At 58.1% G+C, this 25,334-nt stretch overlaps 3 protein-coding genes and 1 long non-coding RNA gene across 8 annotated transcripts; 2 read left to right on the top strand and 2 right to left on the bottom strand.

Annotated features, from left to right (window-relative positions):
- Positions 1-1,182: 1,182 nt before the first annotated feature.
- On the bottom strand, positions 1,183-10,039 carry BAIAP2L2 (BAR/IMD domain containing adaptor protein 2 like 2). Of its 2 annotated transcripts, none has more exons than XM_013096206.5 (14): positions 9,906-10,039; positions 8,969-9,044; positions 8,795-8,881; positions 8,198-8,259; positions 7,737-7,808; positions 7,331-7,447; positions 6,798-6,944; positions 6,547-6,699; positions 6,229-6,367; positions 5,533-5,758; positions 4,606-4,677; positions 4,141-4,321; positions 2,366-2,406; positions 1,183-1,860 (listed from the first exon to the last, which is right to left on the bottom strand). In XM_013096206.5, the coding sequence occupies exons 1-14, from the start codon at positions 9,942-9,944 to the stop codon at positions 1,785-1,787; spliced, it is 1,488 nt and encodes a 495-aa protein (XP_012951660.4). In that variant the 5' UTR covers positions 9,945-10,039; the 3' UTR covers positions 1,183-1,784. The 2 variants fall into 2 exon arrangements, with proteins under 2 accessions (XP_012951660.4, XP_005016010.5); XM_005015953.6 differs by having other exon boundaries at positions 6,229-6,364.
- Positions 8,018-10,689, top strand: LOC113842633 (uncharacterized). The gene is made up of 2 exons (XR_003495166.3): positions 8,018-8,984; positions 9,323-10,689. It is a non-coding gene; the product is annotated as an uncharacterized lncRNA (long non-coding RNA).
- On the bottom strand, positions 10,537-21,977 carry PLA2G6 (phospholipase A2 group VI). Of its 2 annotated transcripts, XM_038168959.2 has the most exons (16): positions 21,705-21,977; positions 20,132-20,347; positions 19,862-20,045; positions 19,271-19,458; positions 18,499-18,595; positions 17,497-17,679; positions 17,272-17,380; positions 16,548-16,700; positions 14,940-15,030; positions 14,642-14,805; positions 14,309-14,459; positions 14,001-14,137; positions 13,658-13,812; positions 13,381-13,548; positions 12,234-12,307; positions 10,537-11,714 (listed from the first exon to the last, which is right to left on the bottom strand). In XM_038168959.2, the coding sequence occupies exons 1-16, from the start codon at positions 21,914-21,916 to the stop codon at positions 11,573-11,575; spliced, it is 2,424 nt and encodes an 807-aa protein (XP_038024887.2). In that variant the 5' UTR covers positions 21,917-21,977; the 3' UTR covers positions 10,537-11,572. The 2 variants fall into 2 exon arrangements, with proteins under 2 accessions (XP_038024887.2, XP_071893714.1); XM_072037613.1 differs by lacking the exon at positions 16,548-16,700.
- A 146-nt stretch (positions 21,978-22,123) lies between these two features.
- Positions 22,124-25,074, top strand: MAFF (MAF bZIP transcription factor F). Of its 3 annotated transcripts, none has more exons than XM_027450542.3 (3): positions 22,124-22,225; positions 22,978-23,031; positions 23,126-25,074. In XM_027450542.3, the coding sequence occupies exons 2-3, from the start codon at positions 22,996-22,998 to the stop codon at positions 23,537-23,539; spliced, it is 450 nt and encodes a 149-aa protein (XP_027306343.1). In that variant the 5' UTR covers positions 22,124-22,225; positions 22,978-22,995; the 3' UTR covers positions 23,540-25,074. The 3 variants fall into 3 exon arrangements, with proteins under 3 accessions (XP_027306343.1, XP_071893780.1, XP_038024969.1); XM_072037679.1 differs by having other exon boundaries at positions 22,147-22,164; XM_038169041.2 differs by lacking the exon at positions 22,124-22,225 and adding an exon at positions 22,275-22,447.
- Positions 25,075-25,334: the final 260 nt, after the last annotated feature.

Genomic DNA, 25,334 nt, shown 5'->3' with positions numbered 1-25,334 from the left:
TGGAGAGCTAATCCCCCTCTCAGCCTGCTTTCCTCCAGCTCTGATGCCGCCCTCTGCAAAGCCACCCACACGGCCAAGCCGGAGGGGACGCCCCACGCAGGGGACCCCCCTTTGCCTGCCGCAGGTGGGTGCGGGCAGGGTGGATGTGGGTCAGCGGCTGCTTACGGTTTCAGGTCAGCAAAGACCTCAGCAGGTGCTGAGCGGGCAGAAAGCACTTCTCCACTTTTAAGAGGCTTTTCCAGCCAATGGGGAGGAGGTGGCTGCCTGAATCCCCCGGTAATCCCACAGCCGCCTGGGGGGCTCCTCGCCTCTCCCCCTGGAGCAGGGCAGGTTTGGAGGGGACGAGGGGGGAAGAAGCAGTGCTGGTGATGGGCTGAGCTGGGAGAGAGGGTGCAGGGGAAGGGAGTAGCAGTAGACCATGCTTCACTAAGGGGCAAAATTGGGGATGGGGCTGTTTTTCAGTCTTCCCAAGCCCCAACACCTCTCCCATGGTCATGGTTTTGCAGTAGCATGGGCAAGGCTGAGGGGCATGTGTCCAGCAGCAACAGAAGCTGAGTTGGAGCAGCCAAGTGATCACCATCCTTCACGGCTGGAAGAGCCACCGGGGCTGGATCCAGCAGCTCACTAAAACCCCCAAAACAACCCCCCTGCCACTTGACTGCTTCTGGGGATGAGCCAGTCACAGCCATCCATAGGGAAACCCATTTCCTTTCAGGCTGGGGGGGCAGGTTTTTGGGGCCCTCATGTTAATCCCCCCCAAGCCTCTTAGCCCCCACACCCCATCCTGCTGCTCGGCGGCAGGGAACGGGGCACACATGGGGCCCACGGGGGCTTGGCAGCACTCGCAGCCGGGGTTTAATTTCTATTAATAAGGCTAATCGGCTCAAGCCGGGGCCGCCGCTCGCACTCCCTCCCTCACTGCACCTAGGGCATGGTGGCGGGTGAGAAGATGGCCGCCAGGCCTTGTCCTCCCACCTGAGGCCCACCCAGGCATGGAGGCCTGGGTGGAGGCCGGGTAATGGGATTTTGCTGCCCTCCAGTGGCAGCAGACATGGGGCCAGCTGGTGGGGGGCTCCATGGGGGGCTCCAGCAGCCCCCCAGCCCCTTGCTGGTGGGGTCATGCATCCTCCTCCCCCCGTGGCCTCTGATCGAGGGGAAGGCCTGGCCGCTGGGACAGCAATGGAAGAAGCGTTCTCTGTTTTATTTACAAATGCCTTGTCCATGGGACATTGGGTGGAGAAGCAGGGCAGTGGTTCTGGGCTCCATCACTTCCCCCTGCTGTGCCCAGGGGCTGCCCAACAAGGGAAGGGGTCAGATGGAGGCAGGGAAAGGCAGGTGCCTCCACAATGAACGGGGCTGCCAAAGGGGCCAAGAGCCCTTCAGCCGGACCACGTTGCTGGAAGCTTTCTGGTGGCCACCTCCCTTTGGGGTTCATTTTTCCAGCAACGAAGGGATGGTCTAGCAAGTGTCCTTCTCCTTCCAGACCATCAGCATCCCCTCTCCCAGGGCACCAGCATCAGTAACGCCAGGCTTCTCCCACTCAAGTACAATAATCACACGAGGGAGGGGAGGCAATCCCAAGAGAGCAGCAGGGTCGTGCTGCTGGCTACAGCATGCCAGACAGCCAGGAGAGACGGATCCCCATGTCCCAGAGGGAAAGGAGGGATAGGGAAAAGTCACTCTGTGGGCGGTAGCATGAGGTCTCTGCCCTGCTGGGGTTGCAGCCCATCACTGCTATGCCTTCCTCTTCCCTGCTGAAATTCTTGGCTGCCCGCAGTGCTTCTTCATCGGATGATGGGTGCCGAGCGGTCGTTGGTGACCGTGGGACGCAGCTTGACTGTGGCAAAGGGGTTGGTACCTCTGGAAGGGGAAAGGAGACAGGTAACCATCAGGTAATCTGGAAAGACCATGCAGGGGACCTGCAGACCGAGCAAGGGCTGTTCAGTGTTGCCAGAACGACACCTCCGTGCCAAGGAGTGTGTTTTCTCACTCTTTAACAGCCCCTGCTGCAGGTTCCTATATGGTTCCTCAAGCTCCCCTCAGGGCTTCTCCTCATCCTCACTCTTCCATATGATAAAGAAGGGACACTAGAGTAAGTCTGTCCATTGTGGTAGCACTCTACACTACTGACCCTAACCCTCCAAAGCAAGCAGGGAGAAGAAAGAGGTCACAGCACCGTGCTGGAAACACGGAGACACCAACCTGACTGCAGGGGGAAATTACGGAAGATGAGTTGTGCATTGCTTCCTCCAGTCACTTCCCTGTTCTTCCCATGTTTGGTAACCCAAAAGATCCAATAATAATAGTATTCTAACAATGCCACCCTATCAGATGATTCCAGAGTGCAACCCCACATCTCACTCACCGTGGAAAGAGTTCAGGGGGCTGGTCAGATACTCCTGATTTCTGCAATGAAAAGAAAGGCAAGTGAGTGATCTGGGGTGGGGAGGGGAATGGAGAGACAAAAGTTGGGCAGGGGACACTGCACACACAAAGGAAGATTTCACAAAACACATGAGTGAGTTAGGAGACTAAGTCCTATTAGCAGGGCTCTGACTCCTCATTCATTCAATTTTTGTGTTGAGGGGTTGTCCCTACACAGGTTCCTTATGGACCCTTTGTTTTAGGGAAGAAAGGAGATGCCTCAGATTCCCTAAAAGTCACGTCTGAAGAGCACAGCAAACAGGGACAGTCCGATCTACATCGCACCCTGCCAGCACAGCCAGAGATGCCCCCTCATGTTGCCCACCCATCCTGGCAAAGAGTTTCTTGTCAATGCCCTCACGCTCCTGCGCTTTCAGGGAACTTGAGGGCTGGAGCGCTGGACCCTACCCTACCCCACATACTGCTCAAAAGTGAACCAAGCTGGTGGAGAAAGATGGAGCTAGGCCCCGTGGCCCTTATCTTTGGCCAGCAGATAGTGAAGGATCGGTGACAATTGCAATGGCCTGATAAAGCACACCAGTTTCTGTATCTGGTGGCAAACAAGAAAGCCAAGTGTGGCTATCTGTGTTCCAGCTGGGAAGTCAAACAGGGACTTATTTTCTCCTGGCTCAACAGAAGGATATCTTGGGAAGAAGCTTAGAGTAAGGCTGAGCCTTTCTGAACTTCTAATGGGGTTCAGCTGCTCTGCCACCATACTCCAAGTGCTCCACACACTTAATTGTGTAGTGCCAGGTCTATCCCTGCACCCTAGCCCTGGGGCTGGCTGGAAACCAGTGGCCTTGGGATCATAGGCTGCAGATCCCATTCACGTCCATGTTGTGCAGCCTGAGGCTTTCTGAAACCGCAGAGCAGGTCATGAAGGGGGAAAAAAAAGTTAAATGTTGCATCATGACAAGGTTTGCCAGCCTTCTGAGACTGAGCAAGGAACACCCGGAGGGCAGCACCATTCTTCTTTCTTCTAGGCATAGGTTCTCACTTTACACTGTCCTCACCTTTAACTTTGACTGTCCTCACCAGTCAATTCCCTACAGCTGGAAGCAGCATAAGTGGAGGGTTTCCTTTCCAGTATGCCACGGTTGTGAGCCACGGGTTGGAGATTCCTTGTTCTAAGACTCTCCAAACTGGCTGTGCTCTCAGCCTTTACCTCCAGCTGTTTGCCTGTCCCACCTGTGATTTTAATCCAACCCTGAATTTGGAAGAGGAGCCCTCTGAAGCTGCTCCCCATTCACTGAAGGGAGAAGAAGGATGGCATCTCTGTTAGCTGGTCACCCCACGCCCAGCCCAGCCTGATCACTCCATGGTCCTACTGTTAGCAGAAAGAGGTGCTGCCCCGGAGCCACCAGAAATCAGGCTGGGAGGTCATGGAGAAAAGGAGTGAACTGAAGGGGCCCTGGTGAGCAAAAAGAGAGAGAAATGAGAAGGGCGGGGGCACAAAGGCAGTCCTTGAGGGAGGAAATTCAGGCACCAAGGATCTGCATGCATAAAGTTGGCTGTAGGGGCCACCAGGACATGGTTGCATGGGGACAGATTGGTTGAGAAAGGCCGGTGCTAACAAGATGCCTTAGCTCAGGAAAGGACGAGGGTGCATACGTAGGTGTTTGTGTCATCTTTCTCAACAGGCCTCCACAGAAAAGGCTGGAAGTCAGCTCTGATGGAAAGACGTGCCCTGCTCCGCACACACCAGCCTGCACTCACCTTGGAGCCTGAACCAGCCAAGGTCCCCAGCCCGCTCTGGTGGCTGCTGGCAGCCAGCGGTGGGGGTGGTGGGTTCGGCACAGCGGCCTGGGCAGCAGCAGGCCAGTGGGTGTTGGAGGAAGAAACGCTGGGACGGTCCAGGATGTCATCCATGCTGTGACTGCTGCGGAGCGGGAAGGACCTGAGCAAGAAGAGAGGAAAACACGGGGATAGCCAAGGAGCCAGGAATGGGGAGAAGCACAGGTATTAGTGACACGTGTCCGTGGGATATCTTTGGAGAAAATATGTGGCTTGGAATGGCCCAGTCTCCTTTTAGAAAATATTGCACATGTTCGTGGAGTCACCTAAGATAACTCTGTGAGATCTCAGTGCACAGTGGGGCTCAGCAAATTGCAGCTCTCCGCTGGTGTGAAAGACCTACAATGAGGCACTTTGTCTTCTCCTGGCCTATTGCCCTCCTCTTACCTGGTGGTTGGCTCCTCCACATCCCTCACGTCATCCAGAGGCTTGACATAAGCTTCAGGGAACCAGCCGCATCTAGGCCACGGAAACAGAGATAAATGAGCTCCAGGCAAACCATAGGGTTGTGGTTTAGATCCAGCTGCCCAGCACACCTATCTACACCCATCCCAGATATCGACCGAGCCCCAGCTGCTGCAGCTACCATGTGTGATAGGGTTCGGCGTTCCTTTCGCCCCTAGGTGGAGCATGGATTTATTGCAGGACAGTCCTTGGGAAGCCACGGAGCCATGGTGTTCCCATCCCTGCTTGGCGCAGGACTCACTTATCTCAGAGGCTATGCAAAATCACTGCTCCTGGGAGCAGGACAGGCACAATCCAGGAAGAGAAGCTGTGACTGAGAGCAAATACAAGGAAGACAAAGCCAGCACTCAAGGCAGCCTCTGGCAGTCCTCTCCTCCCCAAGTCAAGGCAGCTCTGCCCCAGAACCCCACTAAAAGAAGGGCATTGTGCTTGCCCGTCTTCATCCTAGTGACCTTCCCTGCAGAGCACGGGGCACGGACCCCACGTGAAAAAGGACAGGCTTTGCCAACAGGTGTCAGCCAGCTGCCCCGCAGGGAGTAGTAATTCAGTAAGCGCTGGGTGCAGCAGTTTCCATGCCCTGCCTGCGTTGGAGCTGAGAAACACCAAGCCTCTCAGGTAACTCCTGCAGTTCACAGTCCTCAGCTGGCTCCCACGTCAGGATTCACTCAGCCGTGCAAGCCAGGAGGTGTCGCCAGGTCCCTGGCTCCCCTACCCTGGAGCCTTCCCAGGCAGTACATCCACCCTTGCCCTGCCCCACCACTTCTCCTGCTCCAGCGGGCTGGGGACACGGCACAGGAGAGGTGGTGAGCAGGACACCAATCCCATCGACTGCAGCAAGGTGTCACGTACGTGGACGAGCCCTCCAGCTTGCCATACAGCCACCCGTTCTGTGCTTCTGGCATCAGCACCGTGATAACATCCCCGGGGTCGAAGCGCAGCAGGGTGCGGTTGGTCCCCGTCGTGTGGGGCACGATGGCCTGCACCCTCACCGCCCCGCTCTTCCTCCTGCCCTCGCTGCTGCTGCTGGCCTCGCCGAAGGAACCGGAGCGGGAGATGCGGCCGGTAGGGAGCAAACCTGCGGGGAGGCATCAGAGGGGTCTGGATGCAGCTCAGCATCCTCCTGCAAGACCCACGCCACCTCGAGGGGACCGGTGCTGTGCCCTCTTTAGCCAAACATCTCGGGTACAAGCGCTGCCTGCTGCAATCACGGGCAGACAGCCCCCTTCCTGGCCCTGCTGCAGCAATTGAGAGTTTGTGACATTTTTCTCTCCCCCATCCCATTTTTTTTTTAAGACTTTCAGCTGAAATTTGTGATGAATGAAAAGCAGGTGAGCCCTGGATGAACTCCACTCCAAAAGCTGAGCTCACTTTCATTCAGCCTTGTCCTCCCCAGCTCCCATGTGCGTTGTCCTCTCACCACACCCAGGGATGTGGCCAAGGACCCGTGATCTGAGAGTTGTGGTCCTTCCCCGAGCCCGACCCTGTTCCCCCAGAGGCCCAACCACCGTGTCCCCCCGTGGCACTGCTCCCAGACATGGGTCATACTGGCCGATGGTGTCCTCTGCAGTGGCCTCCTGGAGAGCTCTGGTTGAGGAGACATTTTCATTTCTGGCTCCTGAGAGAAGATGCTCGATCTGTTCCCGCTCATGGAAGAAGTGAAGTCCCCGAGGGGTTTCTGGAGCTGCTGGAAGGAAAGGAGGCTGAGCACGTACCCATGGAGGCTGTGTCAGGCTAAAGACCCCACAGCACACACCCTTCCCTCATCTTGGCCAGGAAAGGGCCATGGAGAGGCATCAAGAGAGCCCCAAACTGGCCTTGCCCTGCAGCCCAGAAGGCCAGGAAGGCCGTCCACATGCTCCTCACCATCTCCAGGTGTGTGGGGGTGCTCCGGCCCGACAGATACCCCTGGCTGTGCGAGGCTGCCAGGAGGCCCTGAGCGTGGCTGTTTGAGGGGTTGCGGCTGGCCTCCAGCTGCTCCTTCCACTGCGGGGCCTTGTTTTGGATCATGCCCTGGGCCTGATAAAAGAGAAAAGAGGCCGGTGGTGGATGGGGCAGAGCAGGTACAGGAGGAGTCAGCCCCGCATGCCCACCCAGCTTGCTCCCCGGGGCCGTACCCTGCTGTAAAACTGGAGGAGGGTGTTGTAGAGGATCTGGTGCTTTTCGGCCAGGAAACGGTAGCGCCGCTTCTCCTCCAGCTCAGCCTCCCGCTGGCTCTCAGAGACGAAGGCCTGCATCTCCGAGCGCAGCCGCATCACGTTCTCCTGGCCCACGAGGGGAAATGAGGAGGAAGAGATCAGCCTAAATCCACATCAGACTCGTGCACATTTGGGAGGGGAGGCATTGAAGTGTGGGGTTGTGTCCCCAGCTCCCCACTGCGCTGCTGGGGCTCCACAGAGGAACTAGAGCAGGGCGCCAAGGGCCAGCTCCTTGCACCCCGAGGCTTGCTAAGTGAGGCAAGAGCTTGGCAGGATCGGGGACCACAGGTCAGCAGCGCCCTGTAGGGGAGGAGGTGCCTCCTTTCCAGATAAGCCTGCTGCCTTTTGAACAGCGGGGACAACCCCTTGGCTCATCAGGAAGGGCAACCCTGCTCAGAAACCAGCCCCTGGCTTCAGAGAAATCAAGTTTCCTTCCTGCAATCACTTCTCACCTTCATCTCCCGGACGTTTTTATCACGGGCCCTCTCCATTCTCCACAGCGCTGCCATGCACTTATCCAGGTTGCTGGCTCTGCGCCGGTACTCCAGCTCGTACTGCTTCTGGCTCTCCTGCCGGGGAGAAAGCAGGCACCGTGAGGAAGCAGAGACCTGTCTGTGCTGTGATAACCCTGCTCTGGTGGGTGGTTGACTGCCTGAGCCCCTCTGAAATCAGGCTTCAGCTGAACCTCTTGCAAAAAGCCACACTAGGGAGCTGGGGTGGTCCATGAGAGGAGAAGAAGGTAAGAAAGAGCCCTGAGTCCTACTGAAGAAACACCTCAAGAGCTCAAGCAAGGTGTCTGGGGTGGCAGAGAGAGGAAAAGAAACAGGGCCGAGGTGTGGAAGGGGTCTCAGCACTCACGCTGATGAACTGCACGTCCATTTTGGTGTTCTTCTCCATGTGCTGCAGCAGGTCCACGTGGAAGGTCTGAGCCTGCAGGAGGTGAAAGGAGCCGTCACCCTCTGCCCGTCACCACACAGGGTGCTACAGGCTCTGCGGTTTGGGTTGTCTCACAGAACCGGTGACCCTCTTGCCACCAGGCCCCCCAAAAAAAGACCAGCACCCCCCAGACCACCAGCCCTTGAGGCTGGCATCCCTTGCTTGTGACGGCAGCCCACAAACAGCACCAGGAAGGGCATGAAGCCAGGCTCCAGCCATGGCAGCTCTGCCACACGCCTCCACCACGTGCAGGGAGGCAGCACCTGCCAGCAGGCACGTGAGAGGGAGGGAGACGGAGCAAACGGGGCAAACGCCAGCGATCTGCGGGGTGGGAAGTCCCTTCTGTCCCCGACTCGCACCAGCCCCTCAGGAAAAACACTCACCACCACTTCCAAATCCGAGGTCAGGAGCCTCTGCGTGTCAGACATCTGCATCAGGATTTCACCTTCAGAGAGAGAGAGAGAGAGAGATGGGAGAGGGTGGAAAAACCCCGCGGCCATTTCCTGGTGCGCCCGGGGAGGCAGAGCAGCAGCGTGCCACCGCGGCCGATGGGCGGGTGTGAAAGTCCACCAGCTATCGCAGGGCGCTGCTCTCCGCACCCTGGGAGGCTGGCAGCCTTCCTCCCCGCGGCTCAGCTCATCCTCCTCTCCCCGGACACGGGTTATTGCCTGGCAGATTGCAGGACCAGTGCTCTCCTCAAAGCTGCGAGAAGGAGAAAAATGGTTCCGTAAAGACGGAAATTTCAGCTGGCAGGGCAGGGTGCCTCAACAGGGACTCGTTTCCATGACCAAGGGTCATCCAAGGGGATGGATATTCAAAAATACACAACAATTTTGATTGTCACTGGCACTGCGGGACATCATTTAGGGGATCTGTCTTCCTCCCCCCAAGGACTGGAAAGGGACCGGCTACTGAGGAGAGCCAAAACCTTCAGCGGTGGCACCTGGCGGTGCAGAGGATGGGGAGTGGGAGAGCCTTACCCAGCTTGTGGGAGGTGGAGCTCTGCAGGGCTTGCTCCCCAATCTTCTCAATCGCCTTAAAATAGACTTCGGCTGCTTTGGCTAGTGCTGCGTGGAGAGGAGAGGGGTGGTAAGGGTCTGCCCTGCCTTCCCGCAGCACGATGTGGAGCCCGGGCCGGGCAGGACCCCACTCACCATGGAAAGCACGCAGGTAGTTGTTCCCCAGGTACACCAGGTTCTCCAGAGCGGGGTTGAACTGCTCCAGGATGGTCTGTAGGCAGGGCAAAGCACGTTAATTTTGCTTTTCCCCGTGCTCCAGAGAGCCCAGCAGGTGGATACCCTCCCGCTGTGGCTCGGCTGGGTGCAGCAGGGACTGGGGTCTTGCCCAGGCGCCGTGCTGATGTACGGCTGGGCACAAAATCAGCTCCCTGCAGCACAGCAGCTGGGGCTTTCTGCTGCCCTGTGTTGCCTCCAGCAAGCCAAGAGAGGAGCAGAGCTGGAGGGGAAGGAGCACCGAGCTGTCACCTGCCACTGTCACCTTCCTCCTAGGGCCCTGTGTTCCACAGCGGCTGCGGACAGGGGAGCGACAGCGAGGGGACGTGTGAGCAGCCTTATCCCTGAGCCTGCCTGGGTGAAGGCCACCCTTATTGCTCAGCCACCGACACGGCTTTATCCCGGCCACGATCTGGTGTGCTGCCAGCCTCAGCAGCTTGATAAGGGAAGGGATGGACTGCTGCGGATCGCCCTCTCTGTTTTTATTTGCCGGGTTTATCAGAGGGTTTTTATTGCTCGCAGGATAGCAGCTCGGAGGCCGGGATAAGGAATTTCCCCTACTCCCGACCCTCGCTGCCTTTCTGCAGCACCCGTGTGCCCAGGGAAGAGCGAGGGGGATCCAACTGCTCTTCGCAGCAAGGGGGAAAAGAGTTGACCGAACTGATGCTCACTACCAGCAACCACGGTGTGTGACCCTTCAGAAATCACCAATTCCTTCCTGTCTTTGCCTTCAGACCCACACCACGCAGCCCAAATCCCCCGGGGATGGACCCAGCCCTCAGCTGCCCACCCCAGGGAGCCTCCCTGGGGAAACAGCTCTCCTCCCAGCGAGGCGGCAGCCTGTGGTGCCGGCACTCACCTTATAGATGGAGATGGTGGATCTGTAGGACAGGTCCATCTCCGGAGCCTTTTCTCTCTCCTGCGGAGGAGGAAGGGGCGAGGAGAGCGCGAGGAGCTGTGCTGGTCCAGAGGAGCCTTTTCCACGGAGCTGGCTGGATGGAGAGAGCCTGTCCCCGGCCAGGTATGACAGCAGGAAGGCACGGCCGTGGTGCAAAGGGAGCGGGGCGCTGCTGGGGGTTTAATAATTCACCAGCCGGGAGGCTGGAACTTGATCCCAGGATGTAACCGGACTCTGGAGGGAGAGGAATCCTGCGGCAGGCAGCACGGGCATGTGACCGCCTCCTTCAATTATTGATCGCTGCCCAGCACCCGGCTCCCCCTGCCCCAGCACCTGCAGAGCCTGCCACCTGCCAGAAGGACATCTTCCAGCCTCCAGCCCTCCGAGGGGGCTCTCGGAGCCTCCTCGCGCTACCGCAGCATCCTCGGGTCCCCAGGACAGCCAATTCACCTCCTCAGCCCATGCGAAGGGAAGAGCTCCGCGTCCCCAGGAGCCCAATTTGTCATTTCCTAACTGTGAGACTGCAAGCTCAGCCCCCCGTGGGATGTTGCAGGACGCAGAGGCACAAAACACGGAGCACATCACAGCAGAACCGAATCTTAGCTTCTCTTTATTTCAAGCCATGTTAGTTTTTGTTCGTAACGGCAGCTGAAGAAGTCAGTTTTTTCAGGTTACTTCTCAGAACTTCCAAGGGATACATACACCACGTATAAATAGGCAAAGTTTGCTACAGAAACATTTAGTACAGCAGTCACGACGGGATTTCCAGCAGTAAAAACGACAAATCCCAATTGCTACAGGGTCAGTTGCTTTGGTGGGACCTGAGCTCAGGTTCGATTGCACGCTAACACAGAGAAAATCCCTCTGCTGTTATCCCTCGTCTTGAGCTTGCCACGAGACGAGGCAGGTTTTCACATCTCAGCCCTCGAGCAGACTGTCACAAGCCAGGGGACACAAAACAGCCCCTGGGGGGGGGGGTCTGTTCCCCCCAGAGGTGCTGTCAGAACCTCAGGCACCTCTGGAGGGAAAAGGGGAGGGCGTTACAGGTGGCAACTGGTTCAGGAAGGGTTCCCCCTTCTCCCCAGTGCCAGTCACAGTATTTTCCATCTCTCTACCGCAGAAGGCTGCAGAGTTTCTGCCTCCCTCCAAGCCAGGAGTGTCGAGCAAAGGATCCCTTTCCCCACCCTATACTCAGAACCAGCTCGGTCCCAGCAGGGAAAGCAATCCTTAGAGCTTTATCTGGTGTTGGCCCGTTCTGTGATGCAGGAAGATGCGCAGTGCTTTGTCCCTGGGGGTGCTGCACAGACAGGAGCCGGGCTCCAGCTGCTCCAGCTCGGGGTGTAGGTGGGGGCTTTGGCTCCTGGGAAGGGCTTTAGGGTCAGGGAGCAGGGCAGCAAAACCAAGCAGAGTAGTGGAGATGGGGCTGGAGTACAAGAACTGTCAGTATTTCAGAGCTGTCCCGCAATATATGTGCACTGTCGTCTATTAAATAGGATTAATTTCTAATTAGTACTAATAGCAGTCCCTCCCCCCCCCCCAACCTCAACATTTGGGGCAAAGCCTGGAGCCGTTTGGGCATCTGCTGCTCCCCTTGCCCCGGGGCTGCAGGAGGGCCACCTCCAGGCCGGTCACCGGCAGAGGTCCCGCACCAGGCGCTCCAGCTGCTCCCGCTGCTGGTAGATGTAGAGCTGGGTGTCCCACAGGGCGTCCACCAGCACCGCGTCGTTCACCTCGTCCAGCATCACGTCCGTGTGCAGCTGAGGGCTGAGCCTGCGGACACCGAGATATCATCACCAGCGGGGCACAGACACAAAGGCAGCGAGCATCCCAAGCACCAGGCTGGCAGCAGAACCTGGCTGCTGCTTCCTGGGCTGTTTGGTTCCCCTTATTTGGGAAAATTGCGGGCTGGGGGCCTTTTCCCTACACTTTCAAAGCCCAGCTGCACTCCTTGCTGAGCCACGGTTCAGCTATCGCTGCATTTAAGACACAAGTCTCAAAACACACTGTGCAGTGCCCCGAGGTGGAATAGGGCAGGATGAGGTCCACATCCTCAAAGGGCCCTTTTTAGCACCCTCCAGACCCCAGTAACTGACCCCACACAAGCTGTGCTCGTTCCTTCATTGATCTACAGCATCCTCCGTTGTATCACGGAGGAATTAGGAAGTGGGCAGAGGAACAGATTTAGGCTGGCACACCCCCGGAGGGGACGTGATTTGGGATGACACATGCCCCAGCCAGACCTGGAGGCTAAAAAGAGGTCTGTGCGGGGAGCAGAAGGGAAGCTCTTACCGAAAATAAGGGATATCCGTCATCTCGCACCAGGCCCTGGCACGATCCACAGCTGGGCCATCTGCCTCAGTGCACTGCAGGAGAAACCGGCCGGCAGTTAGGGCAGGACTGACACGCTGCCCAGCCCCTGCCCGCAGGAGGCTTCCCTGGCACCGAGCTCAACAGCACAAGCCACGGAGGGAAAGGGAAAACCAGGAGCAAGAGCATCCTGGATGGCAAAGATCACCAGTAAACGTGGAGTGGCTTTTTTTTTCCCCCTAAATATAACGCTCTTGATCCTTGGGACACAAGGAATTGCACCCTACAGATCCTCCTGTCACTGCAAAGAGGGAATTCCCGTAAGAACATCCCCAGGACGCCTCTTTGGGACTTCATCTCTACTCATTTCTACTCCACAACCTGGTACCAGCAGAGCCTGTGATTATTGCAGGCTTTCTGTGCTATCCTGGGACAACTGAAAGAAAAGACAGCGGAGACAGAGGGGCCTCCCCAGGTATCTCCAGGCTTTAGGGAGCTAAAAAGAGATAAAGCCGCGTTATCAAGATCACAGTCAGGCCCTCAAGTCTGATCCTTCCAGCTTTCATTCCTCTGGAACGGATTCGTGCATAACATCTAACGAGCTTCTTTCGGAAGCATGCAAAATCATCCGCCTCTCGCACGCTCCTAGCCACAGCTCAGAACTGCTGCTCCTTATTAGCAAAACTCCCACTTCTCAACCACTTGCTAATTGCTCTCGTGGGGATAATAAAGCTCTTCTTAAGAAAAATGACTTGCTGTCACGCTGAAGCATCATTTTTTTGGTCTGCACTGCTCAGATGATAATCCGTGCTCCCTGGAAAGCTTCCAGTTCCACAAACTCACGCTTGCAAGTGTTCCTAGGAGTCACTGGCCACCGTCCTGACCCCAGCTCCTTTCAGCTGCAAGAACTGCACCTCTCCAAACGCCAAACAGGCAGAGAGGGATTCAGATCTGCTGTGCTCGCACAATTTTTAAGCTACCCCTTACCCCCATTCCTTGAATCGGCCGTGGGTGGAGCGATTCCAAGGAAAATTCAGTTTTCTTCCAAAAGGAAGAAGCTGAAGACTGGAAACCTTTGCTCTCCCTCTGAAAGCAACCCCAAGGCCCTTCCCCTCCTGCCAGTACTCACACAATCCACCACCATCTTGCCGAGCTCCCTGGCCCCAAATACGGTCTTTGCCAGCTCCCAGGGGTTGGAGGGGCGGAAGACATCCACAGAGCTCACGGGGACCTGTGGAGGCTTCCCTGTCCCCAAGGAGACCACCAGCCCCAACTTTCTCACTTTCTGCCTCTGACCCTGCGGACAAAAGAGAAGATTTATTTGCAGGAACACGCAATTAAAGCGAAATATTAATTTCACAACAGTCTGTTGGAAGTTCTTGCTTCAAGGCCAGGATTTCCCTCACCTTCTTGATCAGAGACTTGTTGTACTCGTGGATCTCCGCCATGGCGTCGAGGGTCGGGTTGTTTGCCAGCAGCCCGCCGTCCAAAAAGCGCCCGATGGGCCTGAAATAGGTGGGAGCCGCCCCGCTGCAGCGAGCAGCACGCCAAACCAGCTGGTCTGAAGGGACAGAGAGGAGCAGACGTGCCTCTTTCAGCAGCTCGCCTTCGTGCGAGGAGCATCCCCTCTTCACGAGGCACAGCTGGTGCTGGGACACCCCGATTTCCAGAAAAACAGGGGGAGAAACAGGAGTTCTCCTGTGTCTGAGTGCCATCATCTACCTGCACCTGCTGCGTGCCCAGATTTACCTTCCGGCCGAGTGAGTGGTTTGAAAGACGCGGTTGTTTTATATTCAGTGGAGACTTTTGTCTCTGGGACGGGGTAATTCCTGAAGAGGTGGAGCTCAGCTGGCTGCCGGTCACACAACGTCCCCGTCACAATAACTCTGGGGAAAAGAAGAAGACAGCTAAGGGTAAAATGGAAAAAAAATACATGGTTTTGGCTTCCGTGGTCTCCCCATCACAGGTTCTCTGCTCATAGGAGATGCCAAACGTGCCACGTGGCCTCCAGAGCGTTCCCCAAGAGAGCCAGCAGCACAGCCCCAAGCAGGACTTACTTGGGTTTTTGGACATCTGTCATTTTGGTGTTTTCCCCAAACTCCTTCTTCAGGAACTCGTCCAGGGGCTCTGACTCGTAGGGCCGAGAGCCCCGGAACACCATGTCCTTCATGCGGAAGTACAGGCAGCGCATGTAGTCCATGGGCTTCCCTGAGTAGCATCGGGAGGATGAAGCAAGAGCAAAAACAGGTCTGGATTTTCCTTCGTTGATGGACACACCTCCCCTCCGCAGGTAGGGAGGGCAAATCTCAGGCAGGACTCCCAGAAAGGCAGCTCCCACCCCACATCCCTTCCACCCAGAGGAGTGAGAACGAGCCCGTTCTTTGCCTCACCGTGTACAATAGCCAAGGCCAAGATGCCCCCGGTGCTGGTCCCTGCGATCCAGTCGAAAATCTCCCGAATGGGCCGCCCCGCGGCCTTTTCGATCGCCAGCAGGAGCTGGATGAGCACCAGGCCCCGGATGCCCCCTCCGTCCAGGCACAGGAGGCGGTCGTAACTGCAGAGGGACAGACACAGCTCACTGATCTCAGATCCTGGCCCTGGGGATGGGAAACCATCCCGTCTCTTCCTCAAGGTGATGTTCACCTTCAATTTGCACGCAGGTCTGGAGGGAAGCTATTCCTCTCTTACCTTCTTCCACCCTCCCTGGGGGAGTCCATGACATCCGGCGTCTTCAGGAACTGTCCAAGTGTTGCAGAAGCATACAGGAGGTCCCCGTACCCTAGAGGGCCATGAATACGGAAGGAAAATAAAAAATGAGAGACCAATTTGCTACCTGAACCCTCTGACGAGTGCCTCAGAGGTACCAGTCAACCAAATCATACTTAATCGATTAGAAAGCCTTTAGTTATTCTTCCTACTTTTTCTCTGTCCCCAAAAAACCCGGCCAGGGTACCCAAACTTCCCACCCCTCTGGTAAATGACTTCCACCACAGAGAACATCCAACGCCCTTCCCAGTCGAAGCTCCCTGCAGGAAACACAAACCATCTTAACCCGTAACCAGCAGGTACCCCCCAAAATAAACCCCACACCGAAGAGAAGAAACCCAATTCTCCAGAGCAGGCAGCTGGAGGTTTGCTGGCACAGACAAAGGATGTGTAGAAGCAGACGTTGAGCGCCGCGGGTGAGAGAGGAGTCAGAGCCTAGCAGCACACCCACTACTGCAAGCCAGGAGATAAAACCTAAATCTACTCCTGCGAGGTAACCTAAGCAGGAGAGGTCTGGGGACGGGAGGGCTCGTTATTACCCCTCGGCTGATGTAAACCCAGGGCAGCAATCCAGCCTAGGTGAGGAGGCAGCCTGCGAAACCAAAAGAAGAACACGGGGAGGAGAGGTTAAATGCTGCTGCCAGCACCCTGGCTGGAAGGCAGCTGTGGCTGGCGGAGAACAGGGCGAGGAGTTTCTTCGAGAGCCAGAGTCCGTGCTGGAAAAGGGCCGTGCTCTGCCAGGGTAAGAGAGCTGAAATTTGGTGGGACACCACCAAAAGGCTGTGGTGGGAAGTCCTGAGGCCTCCATCCAGTGGGACTTGTGACACAGAGAACCTGAGGGGGGTTGTCCTCTAGCCCTACAGGAAGCCCTTTGCAATGGAAACCACAATTTCCAGAGGGAAAGTGGACCACAGGCAGCTGTCACCTCCCTGCACGCCCTCATCACGGCCCTCATCACCTCCCTCCAAGCCAGCTCACCCACTGCCTGCTCTGTGACACCCCCTGCTGCCTCTGTAGCTCCCCAGAGGGTGAAATCTTGATGTACTCAGCCTGGGCAGTACAGAGCACACATCCTGAGGTTGGCTCTTCCTACGGATAACGCAAATCCTGCACCCAGCATCACTTATCCCTGGCCTCCTCCCTTCCCTCTCCCAACTACTGGCCCCTGAGATCTGAACAAGTGCCACTTCAATATCCTTTTGCCCACTGGGATGTCTTTAAGACGAACCAGCAAGTGCCTCCCCTTCTGTGGATGACTGCATGTAAGCAAACAAGCCCTACACCTCTTCCAGAAGGGTGAGGGGAACAGCCTTCCCTTTCCTCCACGCAGAGCTGCACTGTGTCAGGTCCATAAATCAGGAGTTTATAGAGTACACACACAGGGAAAGCGGAGAAAAGAGTCTGGGTCCAGCTGGACAAGGACAGAGTGGCCAGAAAGTGAGAGCCAGGAGGCAGCCCCCAGAGCGCGGGCTGCCCGAAGGTCTGAAGCTAGAGAAGAGGACAGCGAGGGAGGGCCAGGGAAGGCTTTACCTAAACTGTTGAAGCTGCTCCGCGGGGAAGACGGGCCTTCCAGGAAGAAGGAGGCGTCGGATGGTGGCAGGCTTTGGGAGCTGGGGGTGGGTGGGTGGCAGCGCTGCGTCCCTACAGTTTGCAGCAGGTCTAAGAGCACTTTCCGGTTGGCACCTTAGGTGACGCAGGGGGGAGTCACAGAGCAGAAAGAGAATCAGTGCACGCACAAACCTGGGGAAGGGGGAGTCTGCAAAATTCACGGCAGCCGTCACCCGCAGGAAACCTCTGGGGTAACCCAGGGGGAGAGGAAAGCACGTCCTGAATCTGCCCTGCGCGCAGCAGGCGCGGCCAGTGCCATGCAGCTTGAAGGGTTTGTGCCACACGCTTCTTGCCGTGCCTGTGCCTGCTTAAACCTGGGCAGCTCAGTAGGATTCCCATCCCGCTGTGAGGCTGCAGTGCCCAGCACCATGGTGTGAGGAGGGGGGGGTGCGTGCCAGCTTTTCCTCTTGCTTCTCTGTCTCATAGAGGGGAAATTCATCACGGGCTATTCACACAAAGCCTAAGATTAGCAAGTGCCGGTCCTGTGAGCAACTAGAAGCTGGGAAAGCGTTTTGGAGAAGCACTGCCTACACGTGGTGGGTTTTCACCTCTCCAAGATGCAGGTTTTAGCCAACAAGGGGAGATGTGGTGGTTTGTTTTAGCCAATAAGGGGAGTTATGCTGGTTTCTGGTGTGCCCGCCCTCACCTTTGCTGCTCCGGGCTGCCAACAGCCCCGGCGTCTCCCCGAAATCATTGGGGATCTCCACATCTCCTCCAAAGACAACAATTGCTTTGATCATATCCAGGCGGTCGTGCTAGGAGACAAGGGAAAGCTCAGTCAAAAGCTGTGCTCCCCTCAGCCACATCTCTCGTTCCCTCCCTCCTCTTTCCCTCAGCCAAAGCGCCCACGAGGATTGCTCCACGACCTCACCTTCATGGCCAGGTGCAGCGGCGTGTTGCCATCCTGGCCCCTGGCGTTGGTGTTGGCCCCGTGCGTCAGCAGCACCATGGCGCAGTCAAAGCGGCCCCTCCTGACGGCGATGTGCAGGGCCATGTCGGCCGTCCGGCTGCTCACGTTCACCTCGGAGCCGTACTTCAGCAGCAGCTGCGTCATCTGAGCCCAAGCGTGCGTGTTCCAGGTCAAGGAAAGAGAAAGAAATCGTGAGGACAACTGCCTGGGCGCTCACACGAGCCAGGCAAGCACATGGAGAGGAGCAAGCCTTCGCCTGGGCATGGCAGGAGCCAGCTGCAGCATCCCAGGTGCTGGACATGGGGTTTCTCTACCTTCTACCTCAAAATTATTTGATGGTTTTGCAATCTGGCTGCAGCTTCTGGATGTTTTGGGGCTTAGATGCAAACGTAACAACTGACTGGTGGCAACGGAGAAACACAGTCCCTACGCAGGCCAGAATCCTTGCAGACTGGAGGGAAGAAATTTGCTTATTTGCTTTTTTTTTTTTTTTTAACTTTCTCCTCCTTGTAAGACAAACTTTCATGGTCCTTCCACTGAAACGTTCAATGTTCTCTGCTTAAAACAAACGCCTCACAGGTGCTCCAGCTTATCACACCTCTCATCTGGGTACCTCTAACCTGCGTACCATGACCCTGCACCTACCTCACGCTCCCCTCGTGGTTTAATGCACCGGTCTGCCTCCTCATTAAACTGGGAGATGATGAGAAGAGAGCTCCCCCCAGGGGTAATTGTGCTCCAGCACCAGTGGTGCAGTTTCACAATAAGCAGGGAAAAGGGACAAGCTGGCAGTTTCACAACAAGGGCTGAATTACTGGGACAAGCGTGCCAAGTTTGGGATTATTATTAGATATTTTTTTTTGTATCTGAAGGCTCCCTGCAGCAAACAGCACCGGTCAGAGGAGAGCAGAGAGAACCAAACGGCTTCAATCAGCTCAACAGCCACAGGTCAGCTCTATTTACCTCTGCCTTCTTCGCCCAGTGCAGCGGGGTGGCGTTGTGGCGCGGGTCCCTGGAGCGGACCTGGCTGGCATCCACCTCCAGGATGGCCTGGGCACACCTGGTGAAGGCAACGAGATGAGGAATTGAGATGCCAGACACCCAGCCCAAGCACAGAGCCTTTCAGGAAACCCTACAGCAGGATGATCCCTTCCCAATCCCAAATCGTGGAGCAGCTGGCAGCGGTCGTTGTTGAGGGCCCTTTCTGCAGGGCTTGGACGCTACGAAAATAAGCATTAGAAAGCACAAAGAGAAACTAACTTCTCCCTGAAAAAAAAAAAAAAAGAGAACAGGAAGTAAATATTGCGTCTCTTGATTCAGAGTGTGTTAATTAAGGGTCAGGAGTACCTTTGCCCACGGGAGACGGAAATAACAACGCTTTGGAATGAAAGCTTAGTAGGATCAAAGCAGCCAAAGACAGGAAGGCAGAGGTACAGCACTTAATAAGAGCATTTAAGTCACCTCCTCGCAGCTCATCCTGAGAAAGTATTGCACAAACTCTATTTTTTTTTCCTTTTCTTTTGTGTGTGCCTCCCTCATTATATCCTACAAAGTAACACCTGGAGATAAATTCAGGGAAAACCTTTTTTTCTGAACGGGTCACTTTCTTCCACACCAGCACCCCACTGCTCTTCTGCCAGCTCGGTGATGCCCTCAGCAGATCGTCCGGTCTGGGACAACCCAAAGCAAGCAGCCAGGGCCCCAAACTCGAGGAAAAGCCCGGGTAGTTCCTTACCCCTTGTGGGAGTACTTGAGGGCTGTGTGGATGGGGTAGCCCAGCGTCCCCACGACGCCGCAGCTGGCCTGGCATTTCAGCAGGGACCGAACCATGTCCTCTTTGCCCAGCTGACAGGCGAGGTGCAGCGGGGTCAGCCCTTCGTGGCTCAGGTGGTCCAGGACAACAGTCGGGGTTCTGCCCAGGATCTGGGAAAAGGAAGCAATAAATAAATCAAAGGCAAACGAGACAGGGCTCCTCGCGATGCTACGGTCCGTCCTCTTTGACATCTGAAGCACTCCTGTGTTTTCTCCCCGTCAGAAGGAGGGCACAGAGTCAAGGTTTTTTGCCTGATTTTCTCCCCACCCCACCCAGGCGTGGAAACCCTAAAAGCCCTGGGGCATGCGAGAAAAGCAGGAATTCAGTTTGTTTTCTTTGGTTTAGAGAGGAATCAAAAGAGAAAGAGAAACAAACAGAAGGCTGCTCAGAACTGAAAGTATTTCTTCAGCAAGATAAGTCACCAAAACCAGAAGAATGCGGGAAGAGGATACGTTTTTAATACAAAAGCCTAAACCATCCCCAATTGATCGATCGTCCCGGTCCCGCTCCCACCTCGACGACCTGGGGGTTGTGGCCTCGCACGGCGTAGTGGAAAACCGTCTCCCCGCGGCGGTCGGCGACGTCCACCCGCGCGCGGCACTCGAGCAGCTCCAGCAGGCAGGGCACGTCGCCCTTACGGCACGCCAGGTGCAGCGGGGTGCAGCCATCCTCACCTGCATCGGGGTTGTTCACGCAGCTGCGAGGGAGGAAAAGAGGTCACAACCACCCCGAAAGCCGATCCCAAAGTAGCAAAACCCCCCAGGCTCGCCCTCAGGGCCTCACCCCAGCACCCCGTTGTGCCGAAACGCCTCGAGGAGGCCGAGCTCCACCGCCACGTGCGCCGGGGACCAGCCGGGGTGGCCGCGCAGGCAGTCGCAGAGCTGCTGGAGTTGCTCCGGGGTCAGCGGCTCCGGGGAGCTCTCGTAGAAGGGCCGCAGGTGCCCGGCGTAGTGCTGGAAGAGCTGCAGGGCCTCCGCCTCGTCGTCCAGCTGGAACAGCCTGCGCAGGGGGAGAGACCCCAAAACTATGGGTTGCAGCCCCAAACGCTCCCCACACGCAGCCCCTGGGGCCGTTTGGGGGCACAGAGATATTTTAGGGCCCGGTTCCCTTTTGGGGTCCAGGGCCATTTTGGGCTTGGTTCTCTTTTGGGGTCTTGAGCCATTTTGAGGTCCGGCTCCCTTTTGGGGTCTGGAGCCATTTGGGGGCCCGGTTCCCTTTTTGGGGGCCCAGAGCCATTTTAGGGCCTGGTTCCCTTTTGGGGATCCAGCTCCATTCTGGGGGCCAGGACCATTTTGGGGCCTGGAGCTGTTTTGGGCCCTGGTTCCCTTTTGGGGTCCAGGGCCATTTTAGGGCCTGGTTCCCTTTTGGGGTATGGCTCCCTTTTGGGGGCCCAGAGCCATTTTGGGGTCCCATTCCCTTCTGGGGGCCCAGTTCTATTCTGGGGCCAAGGGCCATTTTGGGGTCTGGCTCCATTTTGGGAGCCCAGTTCCATTTTAAGGTCTGGCTCCCTTTTGGGGCCCAGGACCATTCTGGGGTCCAGTTCCCTTTTGGGGCCCTGGAGCCATTTTGAGCCCCAGTTCCCTTTTGGGGCCCAGGACCGTTTTGGGGCCCAGTTCCCTTTTGGAGACCCAGTTCCATTTTGGGACCAAGGGCCATTTTGGGACCTGGTTCCCTTTTGGGGCACAGCTCCCTTTTGGGGCCTGGTTCCCTTTTGGGGCCCAGCTCCCTTTTAGAGGCCCAGTTCCATTTTGGGGCCCAGGGCCATTCTGGAGGCCTGGTGCCCTTTTGGGGCCCTGGAGTCATTGTGGGGGCCCAGTTCCATTTTAGGGCCTGGCTCCCTTTTGAGGTCCTGGAGCCATTTTGGGGCCCAGGACCATTTCGGGGTCTGGAGTCATTTTGGGACCTGGCTCCATTTTATGGTCTGGAGCCATTTGGGGGCCTGGCTCCCTTTTAGGGGCCCAGCTCCATTTTAGGGTCTGGAGCCATTTTAGGGCCAGGCTCCCTTTTGGGGCCCAGGACCATTTTAGGGCCAAGTTCCCTTTTGGGGTCTAGAGCCATTTGGGGGCCCGGCTCCCTTTTTGGGGCTCAGAGCCATTTTAGGGCCTGGTTCCTTTTCAGGGGGCCAGGACCATTTTGGGGCCTGGCTCCATTTTGGGTCCCAGTTCCATTTTAGGGCCCGCTTCCCTTTTGGGGTCCGCAACCACTTTCGGGCCTGGCCCCCTTTTGTGGGCCCAGCTCCATTTTAGGGCCTGGAGCCATTTTAGGGCCTGGCACCCTTTTGGGACCCGTCTCCATTTTAGGCTCTGGAGCCCTTTGGGGCCGGTTCCCCCTTTGGGGTCCCTTTTGGGGCGCGTACCTCAGGGCGAGCTGCGGGCTGTGCGGGCAGAGCAGCACGCAGTCCCACGAGCGGCCGGGCCCGGGCCCGTAGAGGCGCAGCCGGCCCTCCTGGCCGAGGGGGCAGCGGCCGGGCCCGTACTCGGCGGCGGGCACCTCCCTGACGCGGTGCGGGCTGCCCAGCGCCTGGGCCACCCCGCTCAGGGTGCTGACCAACCGGCCCAGGAACTGCATGGCGGCGCCACAGCGGAGCGGCGCCCCGAGCGGGGCGAACCAATCAGCGCCGCCCCTCCCCTCCCTCCAACCAATGGGCGGCGCGGGGCGAGGGGGAGGAGCCAATGGGGCGGGGGAAGAAGGGCGGGGCGAGGGGAAGGGAAAGAAGAGGGAGGGGCGGCGGCCATGTTTGTGAAGGGAAAGGGGCGTGGCTAAGGGGGGTGACGTCAGCGCATGACTGTGTTTTTATGAATGAAAGGAATCCGCGGGTGAGTAATCGCGGGCAGCTCGCGGCGCGCCCCGCCCGGGGACGAGCGCGGCCTCCTCCCGGTAAGCACGGGGAGCTGGGGGGGGGGGGGGGCTCGCTACCGACCGACCGGCCGCGGTCAGGGGGGAGGCGGCCGAGCCCCGCCGGGCGTCCTCGGGTCCCTCCCGGCCCCCGCTGCTCGCCCTGCCCGGCCCCGATTGCATCAGCCGCCCCCTGCCCCTCCAGCCCCTCGCCTTCCTCCGGGCCCCTCCGCGGCTTCCTCGGCGTTTTTGGGGGGGGGCGAGGTAGGGGAAGGCCGCTCGGGGCAGGCAGCGCCCTCCTTTTGTAGGGCTGGGGGGATATGCAACAAAAAAAAAATATATATTTTTTTTTTTTTAAAGGGGGGGGCAGAGTGCGGGTGGCTTTCGGGTGCCCCCCCCCGTCGCTGCTGAACCCCGGGGAGACGCTGGCTCGACGTGGCCGCGGCCCCCACCCTTCGCCCCCCTTCCCCGTGGGGTGACCCCACTCGTACCCAGCCCGGTGCCCCCGCTTCTGCTTCCCCGACAGGTATGGGGCCGAGCTCGGCCCCGCTGCCCTCCCCAGGAGGAGGCCCGGCCCCCCCGGGGCAAGATTGGGGTGCGCGGGGGTCCCCACGGCACGGCACCCCTGCGGTGGGGCAAAAGGGGATGGGGGCAAAGCAGGACAGGGACCCGCTGTTGTTGGCCTTAATATGGCCTTTCCATATGGGACGGGGAGGTTTTATGGCTGGGTGTGGGACGGGGGGGCTCGGTGTCACCCCCGGGGGGTAACCGGGTCTCCTCTCGGCTGTTGGCAGGGCTGGCACGGGGTGACCATGGCTGCGGACGGGCTCTCCAGCAAGGCGCTGAAGGTGAGCGGCGAGAGGGGAAGACCGGGGAGGGGGTTTGGGGGTGGGTGCGTTATCGGGGTGGGGGGTCTGACGCGGCCGCCCCCTTTCCCCCCAGGTGAAGCGGGAGCTGGGGGAGAACACGCCGCTGCTGTCGGACGAGGAGCTGATGGGGCTGTCGGTGCGGGAGCTCAACCACCACCTGCGGGGCCTCTCCAAGGAGGAGGTGGCGCGGCTGAAGCAGCGGCGGCGGACGCTGAAGAACCGGGGCTACGCCGCCAGCTGCCGGGTGAAGCGCGTCTGCCAGAAGGAAGAGCTGCAGAAGCAGAAGATGGAGCTGGAGTGGGAGGTGGACAAGCTGGCCCGGGAGAACGCCGCCATGCGCCTGGAGCTCGACACCCTGCGAGGCAAGTACGAGGCCCTGCAGGGCTTCGCCCGCACCGTGGCCGCCCACGGGCCCCCCGCCAAGGTGGCCACCGCCAGCGTCATCACCATCGTCAAGTCCGGCACCAACCAGGCCGCCTACTCCTAGTGCCGGCCTCCCCCCCCCGTCCCCCCCGGCCGGGCACGGACCCCTCTCCGTGGCCCCCGGGGTGCCTTCCCCCACGGATCGACTCGAGGGTTGCCTCTAAGCCCTCCCTGACCTCTCCTCTGCTCGGACATGGCCCCAAAATCCTCCCTCTCTTGCTGGGGCAGCTCTCCTGAGGATGGGGAGCTGCCACCACGCGTGTGCTGGGGTGGGCAGGACCCCATGGGGGACCCCCTTGGAGGCTGCGGTGGCTCCCGAAACCTGGCGGCACCCCGCAGTGCCACCCCCTGCTGCAGCCCCCCCAGTCTCGGCACCCCTCTCCCCGCTGCGTGCGTGCAGGAGGGGATGAGCCCAGGTGGCTGGAGGCAGGGGAACGTCCCACGGCTCCAAGCTGGCAGGAAAATGCCCCCTTTTTTATTTTTTTTTTGGGAGGGGGGGAGGAAGCGGGAGAGCTGAGCGCACGGGAATTGCGCTCCCAGGAGCACGTGCCGGGGAGGGAAATGGGGAGAGAGAAAGAGAGAGAGAGTTTGGCGGCGATGGGCAGATGGAAAAAAAAAAGATGGGAAGGGCCGGGATCGGCCCCGTGAGCCGGGATGGAGGTGGCGAGGGAAGGTGGCAGGTCAGAGGGGGAGAGAAAGTGGCTGCAGGTTGGTGCCTGGGTGTGGGTGGGAGCCTGGAGGCGATGGGGACGGCGGGGAGGGGTCCTTGGGGCAGGGGACACGAGGGGCTCCGAGGCTGTTGGCCGCGCAGGGGAGAAGCAGAGGCGCTGTTTTCTGTCCCCACCACGCACATCCTTCACGCCTCTTCCTGCCCGCGGGACGCTGGGCCCGGCCGGGCGCCTCCAAAAAGGCAGCAGCGCGGGCAGGAAGGAAGCGGAGGCAGCTGGAGCGGCGATAAAAACGCTGTTTGGCTCGGCGCAGGCCAGCTCGGACGGCCACGCCAAGCCCAGCGCGCGCTCCCCTGCGCCCCGTGGGCCATAAAGCACACGGAGAGGCCGTCCTGGCCGCCGGGAGCAGGAATTGAGGCTGCGAGACTCGCAGGGAGAGGTGGAGGTGGGGAGCCAGGGCACAGAGCATCCCTGCTCCTGGGAGCCGCCCCGCCGGCAGCAGGCACACCTCCCTTGGGGTTTTTCCTCCAGCTTGGGGCCAAAGGGCTCTTCAGCAGGCTTCAAAGCCGGAGCAGAGCTGGGTTTGATGAGCAGCGGGGAGGCGGGCACCTTTGCCACCCCCTGTGATCGCCCCTTTCTGCCCCGGTATTGCCACGCCAGCCGCCATCCCTCCCCAAAACGAGGTGCCCACCGCTCGCGGGGGAGGGCACGGTGGTTATAGAGTCCCCCCCGCTCGTCCCCGACTCCTCTTGGGTTTATTTATTGCACGACCGTAAGTTATTTTTCACGTCCTCTTTGCCATTCCGCCGCTCGGCACAGCCAGGATGTTGGTACAGAGCCGTACTTTATATTTTATATATGCAAATCACATTTTATCTTATACTTATATAGAGCAAAAAATAAAAAATACTTATTTATTTTCTGACTTACAGTATGTGTCCTACCCGACTCCTCTGTATTTTGTAGACTTTACAAATAAAGCAAGTTTGTTTTGTTTTTTTTTTTTTTTCCAAAATGAGTGTGTTTGGTCATTCCTGAACCTCAGGCTCCAGCTGTGGCTCTGAGATCCTTACCTTTGCTAAAGGACGCGTTCAAGAAACTATGCCCCAAAAAGATTTGGGATGGGGCACAGCTCATGACTCCCAAACCAATGCTACTTTATACTCTTGGGTGTTGCTCCTCCTCTTCTTC

This window comes from Anas platyrhynchos, chromosome 1, assembly GCF_047663525.1.
Source record: "Anas platyrhynchos isolate ZD024472 breed Pekin duck chromosome 1, IASCAAS_PekinDuck_T2T, whole genome shotgun sequence".
Taxonomy (NCBI): domain Eukaryota; kingdom Metazoa; phylum Chordata; class Aves; order Anseriformes; family Anatidae; genus Anas; species Anas platyrhynchos.
Note: the sequence above shows the minus strand (reverse complement) of the source record. Positions and strands in the feature narration are given on the sequence as shown.